This window comes from Sinohyriopsis cumingii, chromosome 15 (genome assembly GCF_028554795.1).
Source record: "Sinohyriopsis cumingii isolate HCF-2022 chromosome 15, ASM2855479v2, whole genome shotgun sequence".
NCBI classification, from domain to species: Eukaryota; Metazoa; Mollusca; class Bivalvia; order Unionida; family Unionidae; genus Sinohyriopsis; species Sinohyriopsis cumingii.
This window is the reverse complement of record NC_142975.1, coordinates 142,613,762-142,639,765: the sequence shown is the minus strand read 5'-3', so window position 1 is coordinate 142,639,765 and position 26,004 is coordinate 142,613,762. Positions and strand designations below refer to the sequence as shown.

Genomic DNA, 26,004 nt, shown 5'->3' with positions numbered 1-26,004 from the left:
TTGGTTTTAACTGTACTTTTGATATATTGTTTCAATTACCATGCAGAGGAAATGGAACCAAAAGAAAATGAGGCAGCCAACCTGAGCTGTCCCAGGTAGGTATTGAACTCAAAACCCTTGGATTACAAGTCCAACTTTCTACTAATGAAGCTAATATGACTCCCTACTAAAAGGATCTTAGCTGTTTTGGTTTACTGCTTTTCTGCTTCACTGTAGTTTTGTCCAACGGTATAGTAAAAGTGTAGAACCCATAATGGACAAACAGCAGGATGACGGAGAGGATTAAACTTGATCACCTCTCAGACCAGAAGACATTTGATTTTATTCAAGTTTAAGAACTAAGCTGTATCCTAGTGGTAGACAGGATCATGTGCAAAATGCATGAAAATTAAAACTCCAGCCACTGATATTCCTCTGCTCACTACAGAACGTGCAACTGATGTTTCATTCAAAACATTATGGAATCTGATGCATATTCTGTTTAATGGCAATTTTTATCTTGTATAGAAACCAGCAAACTGAAAACTTCAGTAGGTGGTTGCTGTAAAAAAAAAAAATAATACCAAGGAATAATACGTTGCCAGTTCTCCTGCCTGATACAGATACTTTTCACTTTCAAATGACCTTGATCTTGCATGAGAGTGTGAGGGTAGTGCTTCCTAAGTGCATAATCCAAATATGATGACTATCCCACCCAGGGTTTGAGACCTGTGGCCATACAGAAAAACTTTAACCAACACTTTAACCAAGATTTTCAAATGACCGTGACCCCGCATGAAGGTCAGGCAGATGGAATGAGTGCAAAGATATGAAAGACACAGCTTACTAATTATACCCGTAATGTATAATAGCTATCTCTCTCAAGGTCTGGAACATATGAACATTACAAAAAACTTTAAAAGAAACTAATGAAGATTTTCAATTGTGACTGGCATGGGGGTCAAAGGGAAGGTAGGGGTGCATGGAAGGGTTGGTATTTTGAATAGAAAATCATATTATAATATATTGCAACACTGACTTAAATATTGCAGTATCATTGCAATATATTGGTTCAAGAAGAAACAACTCTGAAATTAAAATGATTGATTGCAAACACCAAACTTAATAAAATTACTGAAATGATTGCTAACAAGAAGCAAAAGATAAAAAAATGCTGAATGTCCTTGCTGCTACTTTCTTCAGAAAAACCAGAGTCAGTTTGACTTCTTTTGAGTTCCACCAGAAAACTGAATACAAGCATACTATAGTCATCTCATGAATCTTCACCTCCATTTTGCTCCGAGTCAATAATGCCGACCATCCAACAGAATTTTCACACAGGGGCATGAGATTACTGTCTCTATGGTTGTGTTTTAATTGGATACTCATGCTTGATGAACCTGTTACCTTGTAGATAACAGTCAAAAACAATCAGTTATCAATGCTAACAAAGTGACTATTCATTAATATCAACAGGTCCATACCATGATATACCAATATTTGATATTACGGGTATGTACCAATGGAGTATGATATGAAAGGACAGAGCTTCCCAAGTATGATTGCCATCCATCCCAGGGACCTTTCACCATAAAAAGACTATTAAAAATCTTAACCAAGATTTTAAAATTACCTTGACCTTGCTTGAGAATAAGAGGAGGTTAGGGATGCATGTATCCAAAAGGGCAGAGCTTCCTGATTCTACTGTCCAAGTATAGTAACTATCTCATTCAGGATTTTGACTTATGACCATAGAGAAAAACTTAAACTGAAACTTAACAAGATTTTAAAATGATCTTGACCTTGGTTTGGGGACAAAGAGGAGAGAGTATGGGGTGCATAGAGCCGAAAGGCCAATATGTAATGATTTTACTGTCAAAGATAGCAATCCCTCTCTGAGAATTTGGGAACATTCAGAAAAACTTTAAATGAAAACTAAAACAATATTTTCAAATGACCCTGACCTTGTTAAGCATGTATGTGTGCACGTGCATGCATGTGTGTATGTGTGCATGTAGATAAAAAAATCTGATGTTTACTAACCATATGATCCAAACATGAAAGCAGCTGCTCAAACAATTAGGGAAGGACTTACGACCATACAAAAAGTTAACCAAACATTAAGATCCCACTGTTGCTGCCAAAGCCGTGAATGTGTGACCCTTTGTCTCTTCTAAAATACCAGTCCAAGAGAAATCTTATTCAATATGGCTGGATTTCTACCCTTACTGCATAAATTGGTAAAATGGTCTGATATGGTTTCTTGGATAAGCAGGATGACTGAAGGTAACTTACCTCCCTGTGATTTGAATCGGTCGACCAATATCTGTTCCTGTAACAAAGATATTCTATTAGCAGAAACAATTATGGAAAATCCCTGCCCTAACAACCATCCTGGATATGACAACCTTGCTAAAATGACTGAATCATTCCTGCAAATTCCATGAGTTATCTTATTATCAAGGTTTTAATGCTCATGTAAAGTCAAATGTACTTTAATGGAGTGGGGATGCCACACGACAAAGACAACAGCTACATAGTGGAAATGGCAGTTAAAAAAATAAATGTATAAAACTTGTGGAGACCAAAGAGTTCTTTTCATATTTAAAAAATGTGCTTATGATCAGATGATGTTAGAAACTATGATTTCAGATTGTAGTTCTATGACAAAGGCACTTCAGTCATACAAAGTGAACAGGCTTCTCTGTTGGTCACCTTGTCAAATAGATTACACAATTCTGCTAATTTAAACATTTTGTTCCCATCAGTATTGTAACTGTAATCAGATAGCTTCAAATAAGGACAGAAAGTATGTGCTTGTTAGTCATTTTCTGGCATTGAAAAATAGAAAGAAACAGAGAAGTTTATAACACAATGGTATTGTTGTTCTCATAATAATCATCACAAAATTTATTCTTGATGGTTGAACTGATTGCCTAATAATCCTAAATACAGAAGGAAACTTAGAGACATTGCTAATTAATGTAGGTGTATATAAACTTAGAAACATTGCTAATTAATGTAAGTGTATATAAACTTAAGAGTCATTGCTAATTAATGTAAGTGTATATAAACTTAAGAGACATTGCTAATTAATGTGGGTGTATATAAACTTAGACATTGCTAATTAATGTAAGTGTATATAAACTTAGAGACATTGTTAATTACTGTAGGTGTATATAAATTTAGAGACATTGCTAATTAATGTAGGTGTATATAAACTTAGAGACATTGCTAATTAATGTAGGTGTATATAAACTTAGAGACATTGTTAATTAATGTAGGTGTATATAAACTTAAGAGTCATTGCTAATTAATGTAGGTGTATATAAACTTAGAGACATTACTAATTAATGTAGGTGTATATAAACTGCAAACGACAATTTCATTTTCATACTTCAGAGTCATTGAAATCACCAAGGCTGCATTCTAAAACAAAAGCTGTTTAACATATACTATACAATAACTGAAACAATGCTATTTAATCAAATAGATTCTAAATTCAACCTTTCCTTCAATCTGCGTGTTAAGCTCACATCTATCAACTATTTATATGGAAGCCATTCACTAATCTGTATAACTCTGAAAACAAGTATCTAGTCAGCTTTCCAAGTTCACAGTTAACTAAGCATACATATTTAACTGCAAGAGAAAGAAAGGAAGAACAATTTGACAGTACAAAAACTGGCATATGTGTGACATAATGAGGTCTGCATGATAGCTTGATTGGTACTGCAAGTTTGCCCTCAATTTAAGAACATTATTTTACTTCAAAGATATGACATTTGATAATACTGAAATCCATTATACAAACATTTGTTTAAGGCAAAGGGAGATTAGAATTCTCATATATCAATGAAAGTTGCTAGTATGCTCCCCTCCCTACAGTCAATGATTACCAAAATTTATTTCACTCACAATCTTGCACCCCCTTCCCCTCACACACACTTAAGCCGCAACTGATGTTCATGCAATCATCTGACAGTGAGTTATCATGGAATCATCTGACAGTGAGTTATCATGGAATCATCTGATAGTGAGTTATCATGGAATCATCTGACAGTGAGTTATCATGGAATCATCTGATAGTGAGTTATCATGGAAGAGATGTAGGTGGTAAAAGCTAACAAAAACAACTACAGAAGTAATGACGATATTAATTCACTTACTTTTGCTGTTGGTTTACTGAGAAGTTGAAGGATTTCATCTGTCATCTTCTTATTCTCTTTCTCCTTTGCAGACTGCATTGATAGCAGACTCTGAAATGGGGTCAATGTGATTACTCACCCTTTTTGTGATATAGGGTAAAATGAAGACTTACCAATCATATCATTATTTAAACCAGCTAATGCCTCAACCTTATAAACATTCTGTAGTGTACAAGACCAAGTAATAATAGCTTTGGTAAATACTAATTTGATGATGATCAAGCAGACAATGACCTGAAAGTGAATGGTTGGTATGGTTTGGTGCTTTTATGGTACAGTAATACAAGCAGTTTTTTATGTGCCAAGGCAAATAGAGTAGGATTTGAATCAACACCATGCATGCAAACCATTAGCCAACATGACCCCCTTTCAAATTAATGAAAATATCTTAAGTTTACTATGATGATAAATATTTCCCTTCCGACTTCCTTCACATTTTTATCAAAGTCAAAGATTTAAACTTGCTCTATCTTCCTCCATCTGTTGTGTGTGTGTGTGTTAGATGTCAAACAAGTTTACTCATTTCCAACCATAAGGATGACACAAATTTGTTATCTACAGTTAATCAACAGCTAACACCTTGCCTGCACATTTTGACACCTATTTCATAACTTGATGCGCTCAAGCAAAAAAGTGGCTTCCTGCAGGGACTGAAATTAGGAATTTTTTGTCACTAACCCACTGGATGACCGAAATAAATTTCTCATTGATCCCACCCAAATTTCACTGATACTACTAAGAGATAACAGTAAAATTTCTAATTAAACATTTGTATTCATTAACTCAAAACAAAAACTGTATTTCACCAACAAGACTCACTAATAAAGTACTCCATGCACTTTCGTGTTTCACTGAATAATCAGAACAGAAAATGAACAATATCACAGCCTGACCTGGGTCATATTTCAGCTATTGTTGTTCATCTTTACCGCATTTCTGGTACTTTTATTGTTTCTTTTCTTGATCATATTTGCCACTGCTCTCTCCTGTCATCATCTAATCTCTGCCATTCCAGTTGTGGCTGCACATCTTGCAAATACTTCCATATATTTACAATTGTTACTTCATCAAGGGCAGGATATTGGTAACACAATAAACAGATCAATTAATCGATAAAGGAAATAATGACTCACTGCCACTTTTAACTGTTATGATAGTGACAGGTGGTAATTTACAATGCTCCAATGGATTAGTGTTAGCTGTGTTTTAGTGATCCATCAAACAAATCACTAACTGCATGATGGTGGATCAACTGTAGATTTTATCCCTGCTGCATGTATTACTAACGATAAAAAGTAGAGATAAATCTGCAGCAGAAACATGGGCACTCTTGGTACAACTAAAATATCTTAATCAGAACAGAACAGTTTCTTATTTATTACAAATCTCCCTAACAAGACCTCAGTAAATTAGTCAATCTTTTTTTTTCATAAGTGAGACCAGTTTTCAGTAAAGTGTAACAAAATATCCTGGACTGCTATTTTCAAACTGGAAAACCTGCATTTAAAAGTCCAGAAGTGTGATTCACAACCTGTGCAGCAATGTAAAGAATGTGTTTAACTAGGCCTAAAAACGTTTGTAAATTTTACTTTAACCATATTACATTAAGTACAGTTTAACAAACTGCAATTCCAAAGCCCTACAGAGCTCAGTGGCTTCTTGCTATCTCTAAACTTGATGTAATTCTTTATAAAAAATTTATTTCACATGGGCCGTGGTGATAGCAATCATTTTCCTGCCATGGGACATAAATCAACACATGGTGTCCACTAAAAGCAACTGTTACCTTTCCTTGGGGTTTTCTGCTTGAGAATCTATTTTCCTTTTTTTCAGTGCTGATTTTTTAAACTTTTTAATAGGTTTATTGTCTCTTTTTTCCTGAAAATGAACTGATTGATAGGCGCCATTTTAAAAAAAAAGCAACAGCTCAATCACACACATTTTGCATCATAAACTACATGCAGTCTGGTTCCCTAGCCAACTGCACTGAATCTATGAAACCCTGATCTGAAAAAAACACAAGGACTACCAGTAGCCAGTATCCAGATTTTTACTGCAACCAATTTATCCCTATTTTACTTCAAACAATCATATTCCCAACATATTCCCACAAATCCATATTTTAAGGGTAGTTTCCATATGACTTACAGCAACATCATATGGGTTGGCAGGTCTTTAATTTAAGAATGACATTACAACAAACACGGTAAATTTCAAGTTGGAAAATGGCATTGTCGATCTGAACATAAGAAATATAAATAATGACTAAAATATCAAAACTGGGAAACAAAAAGAATATTTTAGGCAATGTTTGTCTAATGAATTATGATACAAACCAACTGGCCATTTGTCTTAGGGTCAAACACACCAAGCAACTTTTCATATAGGAATAAAAAGCAGTAATTCTTTTAATGACATAAAAACACCTGGACTGAAACAATAATTTCCATTAATTACAAATTTGACATCAAAAATACGAAGTTTATGTCTTGGGCAAACCAAACACATTACTTCAGGATAACAAAACTGTAGAAAGACACATCTGTAATAATTTACAGTATTTAAGTTATCATCACATACTATCTTCATCAGGGTATTCACAGATGCCAAACCGAAAGACACCAAATAGAGTACTGTCCCTTGCTATGTTATGTTTACCAGAACAAATGACTAATGTTTGAAGCTAACAGTCAAGCCTGAATGTTTTTTGTAAAATATTCTGGTAATCATTTTAACACATTAATATGTGTATTTCTTTTCGTTACAAATAAACTGGTAATCATTTGAACATATCACTATCATACACTTAATTTTACCAGCAGTAAGACAAATATACCATTTTAAAAGGCTGTCTACTGCACAAAGCATTTTATAGCTGAAGTATACAACTTACAAAAAATATAAAAGATTTATTTTAATTAAGAAAAAAGAAAACAAGGTGGTGTTTTTACATGTTCTATCAACACAATACAGAAACCAGCCAGTGCACTTCCTTCCAATGTTAAAGATACCCCACTGGCTGAGAAATATTACAAGACATTCAGCATGCTTGGAAATCAGAATTTAAATGTGTGCAGCCAAGTAGCAAAGGTCCTGGTTTTGCATGGTCTGTTTCATGCAATGTAGATTTTAAGACAGTATATGGAGGAAGAAATATTATCTACAAACATATGCAGACACCATTACACAGAAGCAGAGATTCTTATGTAACAATGCACACCCTCTTTGAAGGCCTTGTTTGAGACTGGATCAAAAGTATGTAACAATGCACACCCTCTTTGAAGGCCTTGTTTGAGCCTGGATCAAAAGTATGTAACAATGCACACCCTCTTTGAAGGCCTTGTTTGAGACTGGATCAAAAGTATGTAACAATGCACACCCTCTTTGAAGGCCTTGTTTGAGACTGGATCAAAAGTGGATGAAGCAGTATTTGCAAAGACTTTCTTTGCATATTTTTTAGCAGAGAACAATTTACCATTCCTTGTTGCAGATCACTGTACTTAAATGGTTAAAGCTATACTTCAAGACAACAGGCTGCACAGAAATGTTCTTGCCGACAAAGTCAACACACTGTCTTTCAGGTCCTCGTCTCCCCTGACCCCAATGGGACAGAAACGTTGAAGATATATGGAGTCACAAATTCAGCATCATGATTGAGAACACATATTGTGGCAAAAAGTGCACTTGTTTTGTTTTCAATCCACTTAAAATGTAAGTTGATTATAGAGCTACCAGTCTTAGTTTAGAAGCCAGTCTGTTCATCAAAAATGATGAAATCTACTAATCTGATGGCCTGGTTCTGATGAGTCTCTGCTAGGCTTTGCATTTGTCGCCAAAGAATTTTGAAAGTGGCACTATTTTTTACTTACTGGCGAAAGTAGCTGGTGACAAATTTGTATAAAGCAAAGTTTCAATTTTTCATTGATATAAACAACTTGGGCCACTAAATACCTGTTTTTACTATCCGTGGCAGTCAGTGGATCATGTTAGTTATTCGACCATGATTGCAACTAACTGCACGCTGTCAGTGGGTTTTGAGAAGCAATTAAATGTGATTAGTAGGAAATAAGGAATGACTGGGGGATATGCTCTATTGTTGAACAGGTCGGCAAGAAGATTTGGTGTCACTTGCACGTTATGTTAATTTACATTTATTGCAAAATGTGAGCGTGAGATACACTTGGGACTGCTTAGTGTTTTAGGGATTATTTACTTAGATAACATGTTTTTGTTTTTGTGGTATGAACCGAACTGAGTAACACAGGATACCACTACAAAGATGCCAATCATTGACTGTAAAGGTCCAGAGTTGCTTATATTAATAAAAAAATTTACTTTATAAAACAACTCTGTATCAAGCACAAACAATATGGCTAATCTAGCTCTGAAAAACAAAGATTTACATCCAGGTGAATCTGAGGCGGCTACCAGGTTACTTGTTGTCCCTATTTCTACAGCAGACTGTTAGAGGGGGCTTCAGTCCCCAGAATCTGTCATAAAAACAAACTTACAGAATGCTATGGGTTTATCTACTCTGAAAAATGTAATGACAATTTCTATTGATGGGTCCAGTGTTGAAAATTTTGATTTCAGGAAAGCATTTAAGAAATGATCTTGGAACGAAGAAAATTGAGGCAGATACTGATGAAGTGTCAGTGACATTGTTCATAAAGACTAAACATTTTTATTCATTCTTGCTTTTCATATGCTTTACATTGAACTCCAGGTGTATATAATGGTATTGTTATATTTATCAATAATTATTCTTGTGCTTTGAAAAGTAAAAAAAACATATAAAAACTGTTTTACTGTCATGTTTATATAGATTAAAAATAGGGCCAATATAATATTATGCATTTATTTAAGTCCCCACATCATGTCATATAATGGATTCTATGGCTGAAAAGTGGCTCCAAATTTTTTAATTTGTCAAATTTCATGGTGCAAAGACAAATATTTCCAATGGAGGCCCTGGTTCTCTCACATTTATGTAACATATATATATATATATATATATATCTGTTTCTTCTGGCAATAATCTGACTATATGTCTATATCTGTTTGTTACAAAATTTATTACTGAATCCATTATTATAAATAACTAATAAAATAGTTTATTCTGGGTTATTTTTTTGCAATTTATTATGACAACTGAAAAGGACCAAGAAGGTTTCATAAAAACAATGTTTAGGGCCAAGAACAATAACACTGGTAAACAGTTATGTGATGTGCTTCCGAACAAGTATAGGTAAGAAAAAAACTGTTTCCCAAACCACAGATGTCATATTTTTAAACACCATGAGCCACTTAAAACAAACCTTTCTTTCTTAAGAATCCGAGTCTGAACAATCACTCCTTGTAACAAAAGCAAACTAATACAATATGTATATTCATACCTCAATGCTTTCCTTTTCCTTATTCTCTTTCCAAGGGGCCTGCTGCCTGGGATGTTTGGCTGGTGGTACTCCATCATTATCATCTCTAAAAACATTTAAGCAACAGATGAAGATGAAGAACAGAGTCAATAAACCTGAATTTCTTGAATGATAGTGCTATTCCCTCTTATGAGGACACTCTGCCAGCAACGGTACAGACAACATGGTAACTATAAATTATTCAAGGAGCTAGATTGACAGATGGTTTGGCTTAGTGTTCTTTAGTGTCAGGGTAATTAATGGAAAAACAAAGGACATGCCAGGTCTGCCAACCTGACTTGTCTGATGGCAAAATTAAAACTCATACCCTTTGGGTCACAAGCCTGGATCAAAACCACTCAGTCACCACGATTCCTGCCTCTATTAATCACATCTTATGTCATACATCAGGCCTGTTCTACATTTTCTAGCCCACAATGTATCAGGCCTATTCTACATCCTAAAGGCTACAATGCATCAGTCCTATTCTACAGCCTTTAGCCCACAATGCATTAGACCTGTTCTAATCCTCTAGCCTACAACGCATCAGGCCTGTACTACATCCTGTAGAGCACAATACATTAGACCTGTTCTAATCCTCTAGCTTACAATGCATCAGGCCCATTCAACATCCTGTAGCCATAATGCATCAGGCCTGTTCTACATCATGTAGTCTACAATGGTAGAGGTATCAATAGAATAACAACAGTAACACTATATGCCCCTTTATATGTGATGGTATAGACACAAAAAGACAACCTTATTACAGTATATGTTAACCTTTCCTCAGAAGGTGCTCTTGCTTGAACACAGTTCATATAAAATTATTGGTGTCCATCAGAGATGCACAGTGACATTTAAGGTTTAGTTGTGGAAAGCCGACTTCAATATGTTTTGCCTAGCAGATTTGATTAAATTTTTGCCAGGCAATAAGAGTAAAGTGTGTCTTGCTTAAGGAAACGATACAGCAGCTGACACATCATGGTACTCTTGCAGTAGGTATCTATTCTCTTATTTTGCTAAACATCTCAAAATGACTTCCTCAAACTCACATTTTGAATATTTTTCTTATTGCAAAGTTAGTAACTACAATTTTTTTCACAGAACATTCAGTATGCATTATACATAAAAAATACTTTAATAAAATCTTCAATTTTCCATAGAGAAGTCTTGTCTTTCCCCAAATTTGACAAATTCCTCAACTCTTTTTTTAAAGAGGTTTCCATGTGCTACATTTTAAAACTGATTTTACATTCTTTCCACTGTGTCTACCTCTGATAAAATTATTAATATTGTCTAAATTATCCATGCATTTTACAGTCCAAGAGAGTTGTTTGGCATGGAGCTTTCAAGGACTTCCAACAATTTTCAAGGAGCATTTTTAAAAATGGAAATTTAACTTTACTTCATTTTACATTGTTTATCAATGCATAAACAGGTATAAAAGATGTGCCACAACAACATGGGGACACTACCACAACAGGTAACTACCTGTGTCACATGTCATTTGATCCATCATAATTTTTTGGAAATGTATGCAAATAACGTGACTTCATTACTTAAAAAGTGATATATTTCATTCAGTTTGAACATTCTGCATTTTCTCAGATAAATTCAAGGACTTTTCCAACAATTTCAAGACAACCCATCAAATTCAAGAATACTGAAAGGTTGAACAAATCATGGTATTGTGTACAAGATAATGTAAAAGCTCAGCTGGAGTAGAAATGTTGAGAATTTTAGTGAAAAATGGGCCCTGCACATTAACCACTGAGCCACTACACCTGAAAAGTGCCTTCTATGGAAAACTAACTTAACACAAGCTAACCCCAACCAAACTCTTGATATGCATCAACCAAAATAAAAACATTTGCTCACAAAAGTTAAATGCTGGGTGTACCAGAAAGAAACAGTATTTGGTGAATTCTATGACACACATTACCAGAATGAATATAATATAAGACAATATTTTAGTTTTATGTTCTGAAAACATAAAGAAATTACATTCGTTATAAACAATCAAGAAAATGGATTTTTCATTAAATTTTTAGTTTCATTTAGTTTGGACATTGCCACATGTTACTGGCAGCTTAAAATATTTCAAGACCTGCATTTATTTACGTTGTATTGATTATTTATTATTTAGGCCCTGAATGAACAACATTTTGATCAAAGAATCTGTTTTGAAATACATTTTAATTCTTGACTTCAAAGCAAAGAAATAAATGAATAATTTGAAGTGAAGTTGAAAACAAACAAAAAAGTTGACAGCTCATTAAAGTTTTATTATGTAACTGGTTGCACATTTTGATTAATAGACAGAGACCAAATTAAAAAATACAAAGACTAAAAACATGTGTTAGTGTTCTAAATCTGACTAGTCATTTCTTAGGAATCTATTACATTGACCTGTAAAAGATTGTTGGTGCAATGCCACCTTCACTTACCAGTACGAAAAATATTATTAGCTTAAATATGTTCCCCCCCCCCCCCAATACACCTGAGTCTTTGATTCAACCCATACCCAACAAAGAAATAATTTCCTGGCTTTCAGCCCCTCTCAGGTAAATGGAATAGGCCTTTATTTCATTACCCCTCTCTTTTCCTCTTCTTTGATCTGTCTTCCACATGTTCAGTTGCCACAGCAGATATCTGAAGCAGTTATAAAAATCAGGTTTCATTTTTCAAAGCCAGCAAAATCAATAGAAAACTCTAAGATATAAATTTATCTTGCTTCTGATGCAAATAACATTTATATTGCAACAAATCTCCTACAACAAGTGAAGTATCTTTGATTCATGCCTATGATATTATATACTGGCTAGTCTTTCTTTCTGGTATGCGAAAGTGTTGGTTTTCGATATTTGCCTATCATGCACTTGATTGCAAACAGTATAGACCCAGATCAGTTTCAATAATCATTGCTTTAAATGACAAAAGCAGGTCACAGTCAGTGCTACATGTTGAGTCCATCCCCATCCTATTTCCAAATCAGATAATGGTGGGATAAATTGGTACTGAAATAGAGAACCAAAAAGTTTAACATTGAGTTTAATCTATGGTGTAAACAGGCACACAGACAGACATACAAATAAATGCCAATATCCTCACTGTATCAATCTTGTGCCATGGTGGACTCTACAAAAAGCAGAACCAAGAACAGAGATGCTGACCGACTGGCACATAATGTGGCAGATCAAATGAATGGAACCTAATTCAACACTTTATCTTGAACAGTATATTTAAATTTTCATTTGTCATTACCAAAGAATTTCTAAAAAGAATGCTAAATTACTATATAGGCTCAATTTTAATCCCAACATAGAAACAACACATACAGAAAACTGCTCCATCAGGCATATACCTTAAGTTTGATGGATATAATCTTATTTTTCTTGCTTAATACACATCTCTAAGAACCTAACATATATACATTTAAGATGCAGCAGACAATACTGTCAATATTTGTTATTGCTTCGTTAGCATTTCAGTGGCATATAATTTTAGAATAGACTAAATCACTCCAAAATATGCCATTGGTATTACAATAGAATGGCTGATTGACTCAATCAAATTTGTAAAATGCTATCTGTTTAGAAGCATTTTAATAAGGTACTGTAGTAAAACATTAAAAAGAAATAGTATCAATCGATTAATATGTCATTTTTCTTTTAAAAAGCAATGTTATCAAGTTTGTGAGAGGGATTCGATTTGAACTAAGGAGGTCTATTTACCATAATCCCAAGTTCAAATGTCAGACAGCATGTCTGTTCCCCTATCAATGCTTCATAAACTGATAAACTGCAATTCAGTACACAAACTGTCATGTGCCCTTTAACAACAAAAAAAATCAACCCAATCAAGGGAGGAAATTGAAACATTTAAGATTAGCAAGGTGTCAATCAAACCTATTTACAGAGTGATTGCAAGAGGCTAGGTCATGCTACATGTAGACATGATACCAGATGTATATGATTATTTGTTTGTTTTTATGGGTTTAATGCCATTTTTCAGCAAAAGAGAAGCCATACATGGCAGCCAGTATAACTGGTGGAGGTATAACCTGGGAAAGCAAATTTTTAAGTAAATTGTGCTTCTCAAAGAATGCTTACATAATCATATTAATGTCAGGATCAGCCTACTACCTCACAAATCCAGCCCAACTAAAAGATGAATATCATCTTTTACTGGAGTTAGTCAAAACAGCCAATTCAAGGTTTCTTTGTTTTGCCACCATGACCAATATTAAAATCCTTTCCACACAGCCTGCAATGGGTGTGAAGCTGCCATAGAATGGAATGTTGTATTATGTAATTCATGTATTCATCTTTGAATTGATTTTTCATCCTTTTCTAATCCATCTGTGAAATTAGTTGAAAAACATTTTTGCTCTAACACATGCACTGACTATAATAAATCTTATGACTTTTAGCACCAAATACCTCCAGACTGGTTCTGTACCAGATATGAATTAGAACAAAGAATCTGTGGGGAAAGATGAATAATTAGAAAACCAGTCTGTTCTCTCCTAAGCCATACGGCTGCTATAAATAGAAACCAAGGTCAAAAATTTGAAAGTAGAAACCAGCATGTTTCTTGGAAATAGGGCAGATGCTATAAATAGAACATAATACTGTTATGAAAGTGCATGCAAGTCTACGGATAAGCGTACTCTTATGTTACAGTTACATAGAAACAATCTTTTCTAGAATATAGTCTGTGGGATTAATGGAATGTTAATAAAAATTAAGAAAACAAATTATTAATTCTTTTGGGAGAGGGATATACTGAAAATGTGTAGTCCATGTAAGTTTAAGCATAATGCATAATTTGTTTTAAAAAAGCATAATGATTTTGGCAAAAGTATAATGGTTGGCATGTATGAATACAGCAGCAAAGCTAAAAACTAGCGACACCTGGAAGTGGCAAGGGGAGATAAGGCAGGAGTTATGCAACCAGGTGAAGCAGACAACTAAGTTGCCTAAAAAATGTAAACTTCACCTTCTTCTGTTAGGAAAGTGAAAATGACTTTGCCCTGTGACTTTTTAGAGAAACACTGAATGTTCATCCTTTTCTAGATGCTCCCTTGCCTTAGCCAGGTTAGTTCCAGTGTTATAACTCTGAAAAACGAAAGCTTCAAGCCATTAAATAGTTGGTGTTGACATCAATTGTGCCAACAAACTCTTGTACATTTACAGGCATGTGTTTTGTCCATTAACCATTTCCACAAGTTATTCTTTGATGATAAAAACAGACTAACTTGTGTTTCAAAACTTAAACTTATGTAAATAGCAATTTGTGTTTTAAGAATAGAATCAGTAATATGAATATTTTAACTGCCGTATGTACATTAGTTTCTTTATAAAAATCAGTTCCGAACTGTAAGTGAACCTGCCATGGGGAAATAATGGCAGACATCGTAGCGTCAGGGAAGTACCACTTTATCAGATAGTCTCTTTTCGTAAACCATTGGGCAAAGATATTCAGGAAAATATACGATTCATAGAAAGCAGAGACTAAATATTATGTTTTTGAAGATTTAGCTCTAAAATGCAATTATATAGGTCAGAAATATACAGGACAAATTATGTTTTTGAAGATTTAGCTCTAAAATGCAATTATATAGGTCAGAAATATACAGGACAATGCTATGTTGTGAAATTGTAGAGATGCTACATGGTCAAGGTTGTATACTGAGTTCACTCATTTTATGAAAATACAAAGAAAAAAACAGCAAAGTAGATACTATTAACCATAGCCTAATGTTACTACATGTATGTAGACAAATAACAAAACATTACATTTGTGATCCTATCAATGGACTCTTGAAACGAAGCTATAAAGTGAGTGGTTACATTAAGAAAAAACCCTTTCCAAAAACAGATACACTTGTGTGTTGGCTGTGTTGATTCAGTTGAGAAAAAAAAGGGTTTAGTTCATTCATATACTGACTTGAATACTTTAGTGTGTTGTCTATGAACAGTTAAGGCCAAGTTTTAGTGGTAACAAAGAAATTAGGATGAATAGTATGAAAGACATGTGCATTTGCTCTCATGTACATGGTAAATGGGGTTGTTTCAAACAAGTTTAGAAATCTTTTCAACTGTCATTTTACAGTGAACTTTCAGAAAGAAAAATTCTTAATTAAGGGTAGTTAATTAAGAATTTGTACTAACTTGCAATTACAATACTGTAAAAACTGATTACAATGTATAGCTTCCGTTGTTCTCTTATTAAGTCATATTGCTAAAATACACTGCATTTGAATATGACAGTTTTTAAACCATGCACCAAATGTGTTTATAATATAGATAGAACTCAGAAATTTGTTTACTTGAAAATAAAGTATTTCTTAAAACCAGTGATAAATCCAGATATGCATACTGGGAAATAGAGGGCACAATTCAAATAAGAGAATGAAAACAACACACACTTCTACCTGTTTGGTCCAAAAGGAGAAGTCACTTCTCCCTAAAATTCAAGTTAGCATGAACCCTGAATCGACAATATTTATTGCCCTTTGTCTACTGAGACAGGAAAAAACAACTTTCATATTTTATTAGGGATGGATTTGCAAGGTAGCAGCTCATAGACCTAACATAATGTGATTGGGGAACATATCTGAAGTAGAAATTAAGGTCTTGATAATGGATAGATGCTCTTATGCCAAGAACCTAATTTATAAAACAGGAAGAACCTCATTCTTGAGCTGAGAACCTTCACAGTGGGAGCAGGCAAACAAAGATGGTGGAGCATTCCAAGCACTGATCCATGCTGGTTTTTGTTCTGAGTTCAACTCATTACAACATTTTGTTAGGGCAAGCATATTTAAAAACAAGCAAGAACAAAGGAAATTGTTTTCTGGAGTTGGGACAAAATCCCAAAACAGGCAATCTAAAGATGGCCATTTTCTACCTTTGATAAATCCACCGAGTTTATAATAAGTTGCTCTGACTTGTCTCTTCCCTTCTCTGCTGCCACTTTGGTAATGCTGACAAAAAAAGAGAGAACAATTAGATCAAGGTATAATAAAAACTTGGCACGCAAGATAGGTGAGGTCTTATTTTTGTTAAACTTAAGTATTTCAGATCATATAATGCCAATCCTAAACGTAATTTTTAGACAGTGCAAAGAATAATGAATTACAGATAAATTGAGAGCTGTTCTATAATTGAAGCAAAGGAGGAGGTGGGGAAAAAAAAAGAGTGAAAATTATTACATATTTGTAAATCATGCTGTCTGGAAAAGTGAAGGGTCTGAATAAATGTATTACCGGTAGTTACAATACATACAACTTCTCTCTGATTTACCTAATCATTTGCTGTGCGCCAAATTTTTGCAGCAAGTTTTCCACCAATTCAATATCAACATCTCGACAAAGCATATTGGCAGTCTGTTCTGCTATCAAAGCTGCACTGGCTGGGAATTCAAGTCTGATGTCACCCAAAACCAACAAAAGCTTTGCTTCCACTTCAGGGTCAACAGTGATTGGTTTTTCAGGCTTTGTTACTTTTGGTACTGGAGCTGGGCTTGTGCTGCGAGAGGAGGCCGTTGAAGTGTCAATACTTCCCTCTGTTTATGATTAACAGAAAATTATATTTTTAGTTTTATAATCAAACAGCATTTTGATTTGGAAAAAAAGAAACACCAAAAGAAAAGAATTACATTTGACTTTTTGGAGAAAAATGAATTTACATATCAATAGGTTTCTGGTAAACTGCTGCTTGCTGTTCTGTTTTGCACATAATAACTTGGATACAATGCATACAGGCAAACTATACTGCAAATACAAATTATAGAAATGATTAATAAAGTTAATCACTTCAAAATAAACACAGGTTGTCAATGAAGACATAAACAATCATATGGGCGGTAATGTCTCTACATTTCCTTCAAGCAACTTCATCCTCTTAAGGACACCAAACCTATAGGCAACATTATGAACATCTATAAGAGTACATCAGCACTTCTATCTAGCTCTTCTAACAAAATTGAAATTAAAACATACCTCTAACCCTCAAAATCAGATGACCGGATTGATGAATGCCATGCATTTGCTACTTCCCATCCACATCCTCCATTTCTACAATGCGACTAGAAAACTCAAATCAGTATGTCAAACTAAACCAGGATGGTTCACAGTTTGAACATTACCACCTCAAAAAAAAAAAAAAAGAGCAAGTCTTGAGATCAAAATGCTCCCAAAGTTCACCAATTTGCACAGAATTGGAATCCTTGTGGAACCATAACCAAAGAAATACTTAGGAAAGGGTTACCAGCTTTACCTTTCATAATAAATACACAAACACCCTGGTTTGATGGGAAAATGTTTTGCAAACGATGTCCTGGATTACACATTTTGCATAAAATGAAATAAACAAAAATCCTCAAAAACACACACAAACCTCAAATATATTTCTAATCCAAAAAATTTCTGTAGTAGCTGTAATAGTTTAATTAGTCAACTTTTCTTCTTGTGGTAAACAATGTTGTGAAACAAAATTGTAATTTCAGGTAATAATTATACAACATGTCAGGGATATATAAAAACAGAAAGATACCCTGGGTCTAAACACTTCAACCAACATAGATTGTGTTCAATGTCAGGCAACTAAATCGTTTTTGTCTGATCTAGATTTGTCAAGTAGCATAGAGGTACAACAAATGCACTCTCCATCTAGTACAGATCAATGTCCACATTGAATTGCACATTTCAAAGCATTTTTATCTAGCAATATCAAAATGAACACCCATCCTAGGCTGTAAGTTCTTTACAATTACTTGCATAATCACCACCCCAAAATGCAAAGTCCAATATCAGATGCTAGTACATCTTATTAGATCGCAATAAAATAAACAATGTGTTCAATTTTTTATTCTATGATATTATCATCTAAGGATCAGATCTGACATAGTTTCTGTCACATTTTAGGTCTCCCAGTTTGGATAATATTGTTAGGTACTGAACTATAATTTTGTTTATTATTGTGGGTGACATATATTTGAAGTTGGGCAAAACTTACATTTTTTGCGGGTACTTAAATTTGAAGATTTCAATAAAATCAGTAGTCTAATAATTAAAAGTGAATTTATAGCATATTAAAGTATTCCCTTAGTCATAATGAAATGTTACCAAAAAGTGTTTTTAATGTAAAAAAAAAGATGCACCATGGTTTTTCAAATATAGCTTTTAAGTGATATGGGATGACGATTGGATGGGTCAGTATGGCTTTTTCCAGGTTTAGGTACTGGTATCAATGTTGTTACTAGTCCTACAATGTAAGACATAGCACATGTTGTTTTTGTTTTAGTGCTCTATCTTACTATCCAAATAACGGCCTTGTATAGCATGTTCCAATTTCGTTGACACTGGAATGAGTAAACAAAGTTTCAGGAACATCTCGCACACTTGGGAGCCTATATCGATACTCTTCCACTAATTTATGTGTAATTAATATACTTATTGTGCTGTCTTTATCCTGGAGAAATGAAAATATGATACTTGCAAATGGACACATTTTCACGTTCCGTTGACATAAATTTGAATTTGTTGCATTGCAGCAGTAGTCGAGGTATGCCAAAGTAAGCTCAAGTAGGTTCATTTTAGGGATATGTTTCTTGAACGAAACAAACCACTGCTTACAGTTCCAACTGGCATAATATACTTTTATTCATTTCGTTAAAGAATAATATTTCAACTTAACCCGATTTTGGCATTCTCTGCTTTCATCACTTTCCAGCCAACTGAAATGTAGGCCAACGAAACTTGAAAACAGGTCCATTTCTTTTGTAAGAATCTGAATTAATCAGAGAAAAGACATCAAAGTAAGTAAAGTCTGACTAAAACATTATGGCTTTACTTTGTAGACAAGCATTGTTGTTTTAGTTGTCAGTTGTATGAAATATTACTGAAAATTTGACTTTCGTAATGATGTTAGTCGACATCAAAACACGCTAAACAGCGCCATTAGTTTAGGCTGTAAGACCTTGACGCACACAACATAAATATCTGCATCGAGGTCTTACATGTAGGACTATGTTGTTACTAGCCAGATAGCAGGAAATCCCCCATTTTTTATTTAAAATATATTGTAGTGTTGCACCTTAAGCATGGGATCACCGATGTCCACAGCTTATTTTGGTCTTATGGTTGTAAGGGTAGCTTATTTTCAATGTCATATTACAAAAGGGACTATATCTCTGCGGTGAAAATCTTGCAAAAGATACAGTTTGGCTTACAATTAATAAATTATTAGTTTCAGAAGAAAAATAATTCAGATAAAAATGGGAATTATTATAATAAACACTGACATTAAATGAGAGCAAGATCCAGACAAGAAAATACCATATCCAGCTATTTCCAGTAAACCAAGTACTCAAACGTAATTCTTTCATGAAATACTTGAACACTGGATAAAACATTTATTACATCAATGTAAATGTCCAAGATGAAGATGATAGTAAATACAGATGGCAAAGTTAAGTTGGCAAAACTGTCAAAGCAAACATGATTATCTCATTTTTATATTTTACTACTTTTCTTTGTCCATTTGAAAGTTTGGACATTTAATCTGAAGGATACAGGGACACAAGGACCCTAACCTTGTGATCCATTGTGCAGAACAGGTGTAAATTGGTCATATTCTGACCACTCTGCGATTATTACCATTTTACATGCATAAATATGCATATTTTTATATGACTGTTCATATTTTACGAGCAGATCAAATGTTGATGAAAGAGAACTAAAGCAATGAAATTTTACTATAAATGTCACTTGGAACAATAAATAACAGGTTATTTTTATCCAATTAAATCAATCTGGCTAATCCAATCTCTACAAAAATTTATTAATGAATCACTTAACATTAGGATTAGCAAATGGCTGTAATGAATGGTATTAAAGTTAACTGAATTGAGTATTTTTCTATGCAAATTAATCCCAGTGAAACCAAACATTTGAGTTATATAATTTTGAGTTATCTGACCACTATTGGAATGAAGCTATCACATAAGTTGGTGGGTTTGCTGTATTCTAATTTTGGGTTAAACTTAGTAATCGGTTTGTGTGTCATTAACATGCATTTTATTAAAGAGTTACGAGTTAAACCAATTGTTCATTACATGATCCAAGTACATGAGATGCAGATGGGGGAAATGTAGACCATCATATTATGATAGATTTAACTGTCCTCAAAACCAGACTAATGTGTTTCATAAATCCTGCTAGTAATGTTCACTTTCTGAATCAGTGCTCTAGGTGATAGCTGACAAGCAAGTGATGACGGGATGACATAATTTGCACTTAGAAATGTGCAATGCCATATAATAAATGTTAATGTAGATGATTACATAACCACCAGATAATTGCTAAGGACTTTCACAATGCCAGACATACATCAATCTGGGCATTCAATAAAGCACACGTCTGGTCTAGACATTACACTTACAGTACAGGGAGTAGTTTTCCAATACGCAATGCATTTACTGTGCCATACGACTTGCACTGTATGTAGTACATTGAGAGCTGTATGAACAGTGAGGCAACCACCAAACACTAATAAGAGACATTAACCCAAAATGCATATACAAGATCTTCAAATATTTAGTCAACCATTTCCGAGCTTACTCTCTATAACTGACGATGCAATGGCGGTGCTGGATGTGGAAGCCGCTGCTATAGAGCTTGGGCTACTAGATTTCAAGTTCAAACCTATTGCAGCTTCAAGCCCCTCCCGTTCCTTCTTCCTCGCCAACAACTTTGCCCTAAGGTTGCTCTGCTTTGATTTCAGAGCCTGGATTTCATTCCAAGCGTCTGACATTTTTACAATTCTATTTCTACAGACTGTATATAATATTTAGAAGACCAACAAAAGGCAAACCACTAGCTCTTGTGTGAGAAAGTTACGTTTAGTCACATATTGCAGTCTTTGATCATTTTCAGATGTGCCATACCATTAATAAAAAGCGAACATAAGAAACCGTAAAATCTATGTAAACGTTTGAAGGCCATTTCACCGAATCTTTGTTTGAAAAGGTTTAAAACAACTAATTTTCTTTAAAATATTTGTCAAAAATTAATAAGACTCAGCAAACTGACAATTTTACATACCTTGATATAGCTTTTAAGTTCAGCCTCTTTCCTTTAGCACTTATGCAGTAATAAGTACAATACTGAATGGGGGGAATTCAATAGTATGCCCTCTGATTTGTATGCAGTAATTATAACAGCGGTAACCGTAAACTCTCACTTAAGGTACAACAAATCTAAACAGTGAAACTGTGTAAACTCAATGGTTCTAGAGACTTTCAAAATTCTAATCAATTAATTGTGCTCCCTAACGTTTGGATGATTTACTACGCTTTAATTACAATGCATACTATTTTAGATATTCAATAATTTTAGTTTTATCAAGAAATAAACCTTCAACTGAAAATTCCTGCACACACACACACACACACACACACACACACACACACGTGCGCGCGTTTTAAAACTCTGCCGTTTGATTTTGGCGTTGTCCCCACTCCCACCGGGGAAAAAAATCTCATGGACTCGCACGCCTGCCACGATGACGACAATTAACTATAATGTTTTGTTGTACTTTTTTCTTGTATGTAACATCAGTAATGTAGTGGGACACCCTACGGACAATGGGACTTCAATGTTAAACTCGGGGGTTGTATCCTACGGACAAGGAGCATTTAACACGGAGAATTTAACATAGGAATGTATATGAGGCAATGGACAATGAGAATTACCATCACAAAATACTCTGGGCCTGTCTACGGACAAGAGAAAGTTGAACAGAGGTTGGACCTGTCTACGGACATAAGGAATGGAACAAGGTGACGTTATGGATACTGGCAATAATGTAGCAAGGGGATGACCTCAGCCAGGCGTAATAGGGACAGCGGGGAAAGAAAATAAAAACACCAGACCGCTTGGTGGGACGAATAAGTTCAGCTTGTTCAGCGGTGAAACTATACGAATAAGAACACTGAGCGGGGCGGAACACAGAACTTGATAGAACGCTTACGCTTGGCGGGGCGGGGCATAGAACGTCTTGATAGACATATCACACATTGATTTATGAACATAAATCTATCATTAAAAAAATCGACTAAGCAATTTTTAAGGCTAGAGAGAATAGAGTGAAATCTATTATATAACAAATCGACTAAATTTATTTTTGGCAAGAACTTTAATTTTTAGAGGCAATGGAGTGGCCCTGAAAAGGGCTTTTGGTTTTTATGTTAACACCATTTAATTAACACAGAGGGCATCGCACGGATCTTCTTCTCTTCCTCAAACGTTGTCTGACTCCTGGACCGCAGATGAGGACTTTCTTCAGATAGCCCCGCCAGGCGTTATATAAATTAACATGTCCCACCCGGCCAAGCATTATATCCTTTCACGGTGATATAGCGACAAGGGAAATGGAACAGGTGGGATGACCTTACGGCACAGGACATTGGCACCAATGTTGAAACAATGTGGCAAATGGCTAACCTCGACTGGGCCAGCGACAGTGAGGATGCGGGTATAACGTTATGTCCCGCCCCGCCAAGCGGGTAAGTTCAGCTGTTGCAGCGGTGAAACAATACGAATAAAACAATGCAGGGCGGGGCGGGACATAAAACCAAATAAAACGTTTGGCGGAGCGGCAACGAACTTCCGCGTGGGACTGACCAACAAACACAAACATCGACTGACGGGGCGGGACATATGGCTGGATAGACATTAAACAAATACACAAACAAACAAGTGAAGGAAAACATCCCTTACAATAACTTTACATATGATCTACTATCCACACAGAAGGGAAGAAAAAACTCAATATGTACTATCCACACAGAAGGGAAGAAAACAACCCATTATCTACTATCCACACAGAAGTGAAGAAAATAACCCCAATATCTAATATCCGCACAGAAGTGAAGAAAATAATGCATTATCTACTATTAACACAGAAGGAAGAAAACACCCATTATATACTATCCACATAATAATTTTTAATAATAATAATAATAATAATAATAATAATAATAATAATAATGAGGACTTTTGTATAGCGACTAATCTTTAGAAGCTCAAAGCGCTTTACAACATCAGACAACACCTATAAGATAAAAAAACATAATAATATTATTACAAAACAAAAACAAACACCATGAAATTAGAAAAACATTAAAAAATAAAAAAACATGCTGAGAATATTTCAGGTAGGAAACATTATTAGGTCTTTAAGTTTGTTCTTGCAGTCGAAATAAGTGAGTTTTGAGAGCCCTCTTGAATGTGATCACTGTGTCTTTGTGTCTAAGTTCAGTGGGGAAAAAGTTTTTTTTTTTGTTAAGGCAAGAAACAAACACACATGCACACATATACGCAAAGGTACGTGTGCACATTAGTTAAAGGGGACGACATAGGCCTCAAAGGAAAAAACATTACAGCCCCACCCCTACGATATAGTCTCAACCTTTTTTAGCACACACTGGGACGATATAGCCTCAATAGGAGAAGATTGGGTTTTTGTATAGGGACAATAGGAATGGAAAAGGTGGGTGACGACACGGTACTTGATATTGACAACAATGTAGCAAGGGTCTGACCTGAATACGCGCTACTCTACGTAGACACAAATACAGGAGAGATATTGACATAGACATGGACATATATTATAACACATACAACACATATACATAGATTGATAAAGTAGGGCAAATGAAAATATATAAGGATAAACACCCTGGGAACGTATAGGGACAAGGGGAATTTAACATGGGGAAATTTAACATGGGAGGGACTATAAGTAGTAAATGGGGATACCCTAGGGACAATGGGACTTAGCATTAAAAACACCCCTGGGACACTCTAGGGACAATGGAAATTTAACATGGAGAAAAATCGTGGGACAATCTGGGGACAAGGAGAATTAGCATTACATGGGAATAGAGTTTGCGACTGTCTAGGGACAAGGGAAAATTGAACATGGGGGAATAAAGTGTGGGTCTGTCTAGGGACAAGGGATTTGAATATGGGATTTTTTTTTTTTTAAATTTTTTAAAATTTAAATTTAAATTTAAATTTTAAATAAAGGGGTAGGCAATTGAAAGGCTATCTCTTTTCGAGAAATATGGCTGGCCCTGAAAAGGGCCTTTGGGTTTATGTTACTGTATTCATTAACATAAAGGGCACCGCATTGGTCTTCTTCTTGTCCTTAGGCTGCGTCTCACTGCTGGCCCGTAAATCAGGACTCTTTTGAGGCATCCTTGCCTCTCCACGTAAATCCTACGTATCCACAGACTGGTGTTTGTCCTGTGGACAACGGTCCACTTGGACCGGACATACATGAGCATGTCCGTCCGGAACATCATGGAAGACACAAGCGTAGAAGATTGCACATCGGTCCACATCTTGAAGCGACGAGAACAGGTGAATCAATGCACTGAACTGCGCTTATTTATAGGTAGAGGTAGGATTGAAACGGATTGAGTTCATTCACCAATCCAAACACGCGTTACAAAATTCAGTCAGCTCGCATCCAATCCGAAGAGAGCAGTCTGTGACGTCAGTTGGTCTATATAGATTCGTTAGCGCTTGTGTGCAGTCAATCTATGCGACAGTGATTCAACATGACGGAAATTCAGAAAACTATCCATTGGGGTGCACCAACAGGGGAGACTGCCCAAGGAAACCCGGACTTACTTTCAGAAGAGGTGAATTGGGATTTTGTGGATTTTCTCTCCTCGCAAGAATTTGTTCCGGAACCTTCGTTACCTTCTTCATTACCGCAAGTGGAGAATTTTAGACAGAGACAGAAAGAAGAACTGGAGAAATTTATACAACGACAAAAGGAAGCGGAACAAGCTTTTCTCCTACAGCAACAGCAGCAAGAAGAAGAGGTAAGAAAAAAACAACAGCAACAACAGCAAGAAGAAGTAGCAGCAAAGAAACAAGAGGGTGAAAATCAAACGGTCACGGTACTGTTGGACATTTTAGCGGAGTTAAGAAGTCTGAAACAAATGTATCAGACTTCTTTATTACGACCGAAGAGAATACGACCTTCCCGAGCTAAACACGTTAACCCTGTGACTAAGCCTACCGTACCACCCTTAGTGATTTCAACCCAATCATCATCAACATTACGCAGTCCAGAAGTAGGCCTTGGCCGTGGCAAAGGCTTAAGGCAGTTAAAGTTGATTGCTTAAACTCACCCCTACACCATAAAGAAAAAAGGCCCTTTCAGGGCCACCCACATTTCTCGAAAAGAGATAGCCCTTCAATTTTGCCAATAACTCAAAAAAAAAACCCCACCCATTTTGCCCTTATAGTACGTGTCTTTTTGTATGAGTGCGTGAGTGTAGCTTCTTATTTTAAAATCACAACTCAAAGACACTTA

At 35.2% G+C, this 26,004-nt stretch overlaps 1 protein-coding gene across 1 annotated transcript in view; it reads right to left on the bottom strand.

The window, feature by feature from the left end:
* Positions 1–21,499, bottom strand: part of LOC149782949 (N(6)-adenosine-methyltransferase catalytic subunit METTL3-like) — a 62,812-nt gene extending 41,313 nt beyond the window's left edge. The window contains exons 1-7 of the mRNA XM_089934506.1: positions 21,231–21,499; positions 16,912–17,173; positions 16,517–16,592; positions 12,195–12,253; positions 9,584–9,668; positions 4,149–4,238; positions 2,275–2,311 (exon numbers count right to left, since the gene is read on the bottom strand). Of these exons, the coding sequence (XP_089790632.1) occupies positions 2,275–2,311; positions 4,149–4,238; positions 9,584–9,668; positions 12,195–12,253; positions 16,517–16,592; positions 16,912–17,173; positions 21,231–21,423 (802 nt within the window). The 5' untranslated portion in view covers positions 21,424–21,499. The remainder of the gene's footprint in view (positions 1–2,274; positions 2,312–4,148; positions 4,239–9,583; positions 9,669–12,194; positions 12,254–16,516; positions 16,593–16,911; positions 17,174–21,230) is intronic.
* Between the last annotated feature and the right edge of the window lie 4,505 nt (positions 21,500–26,004).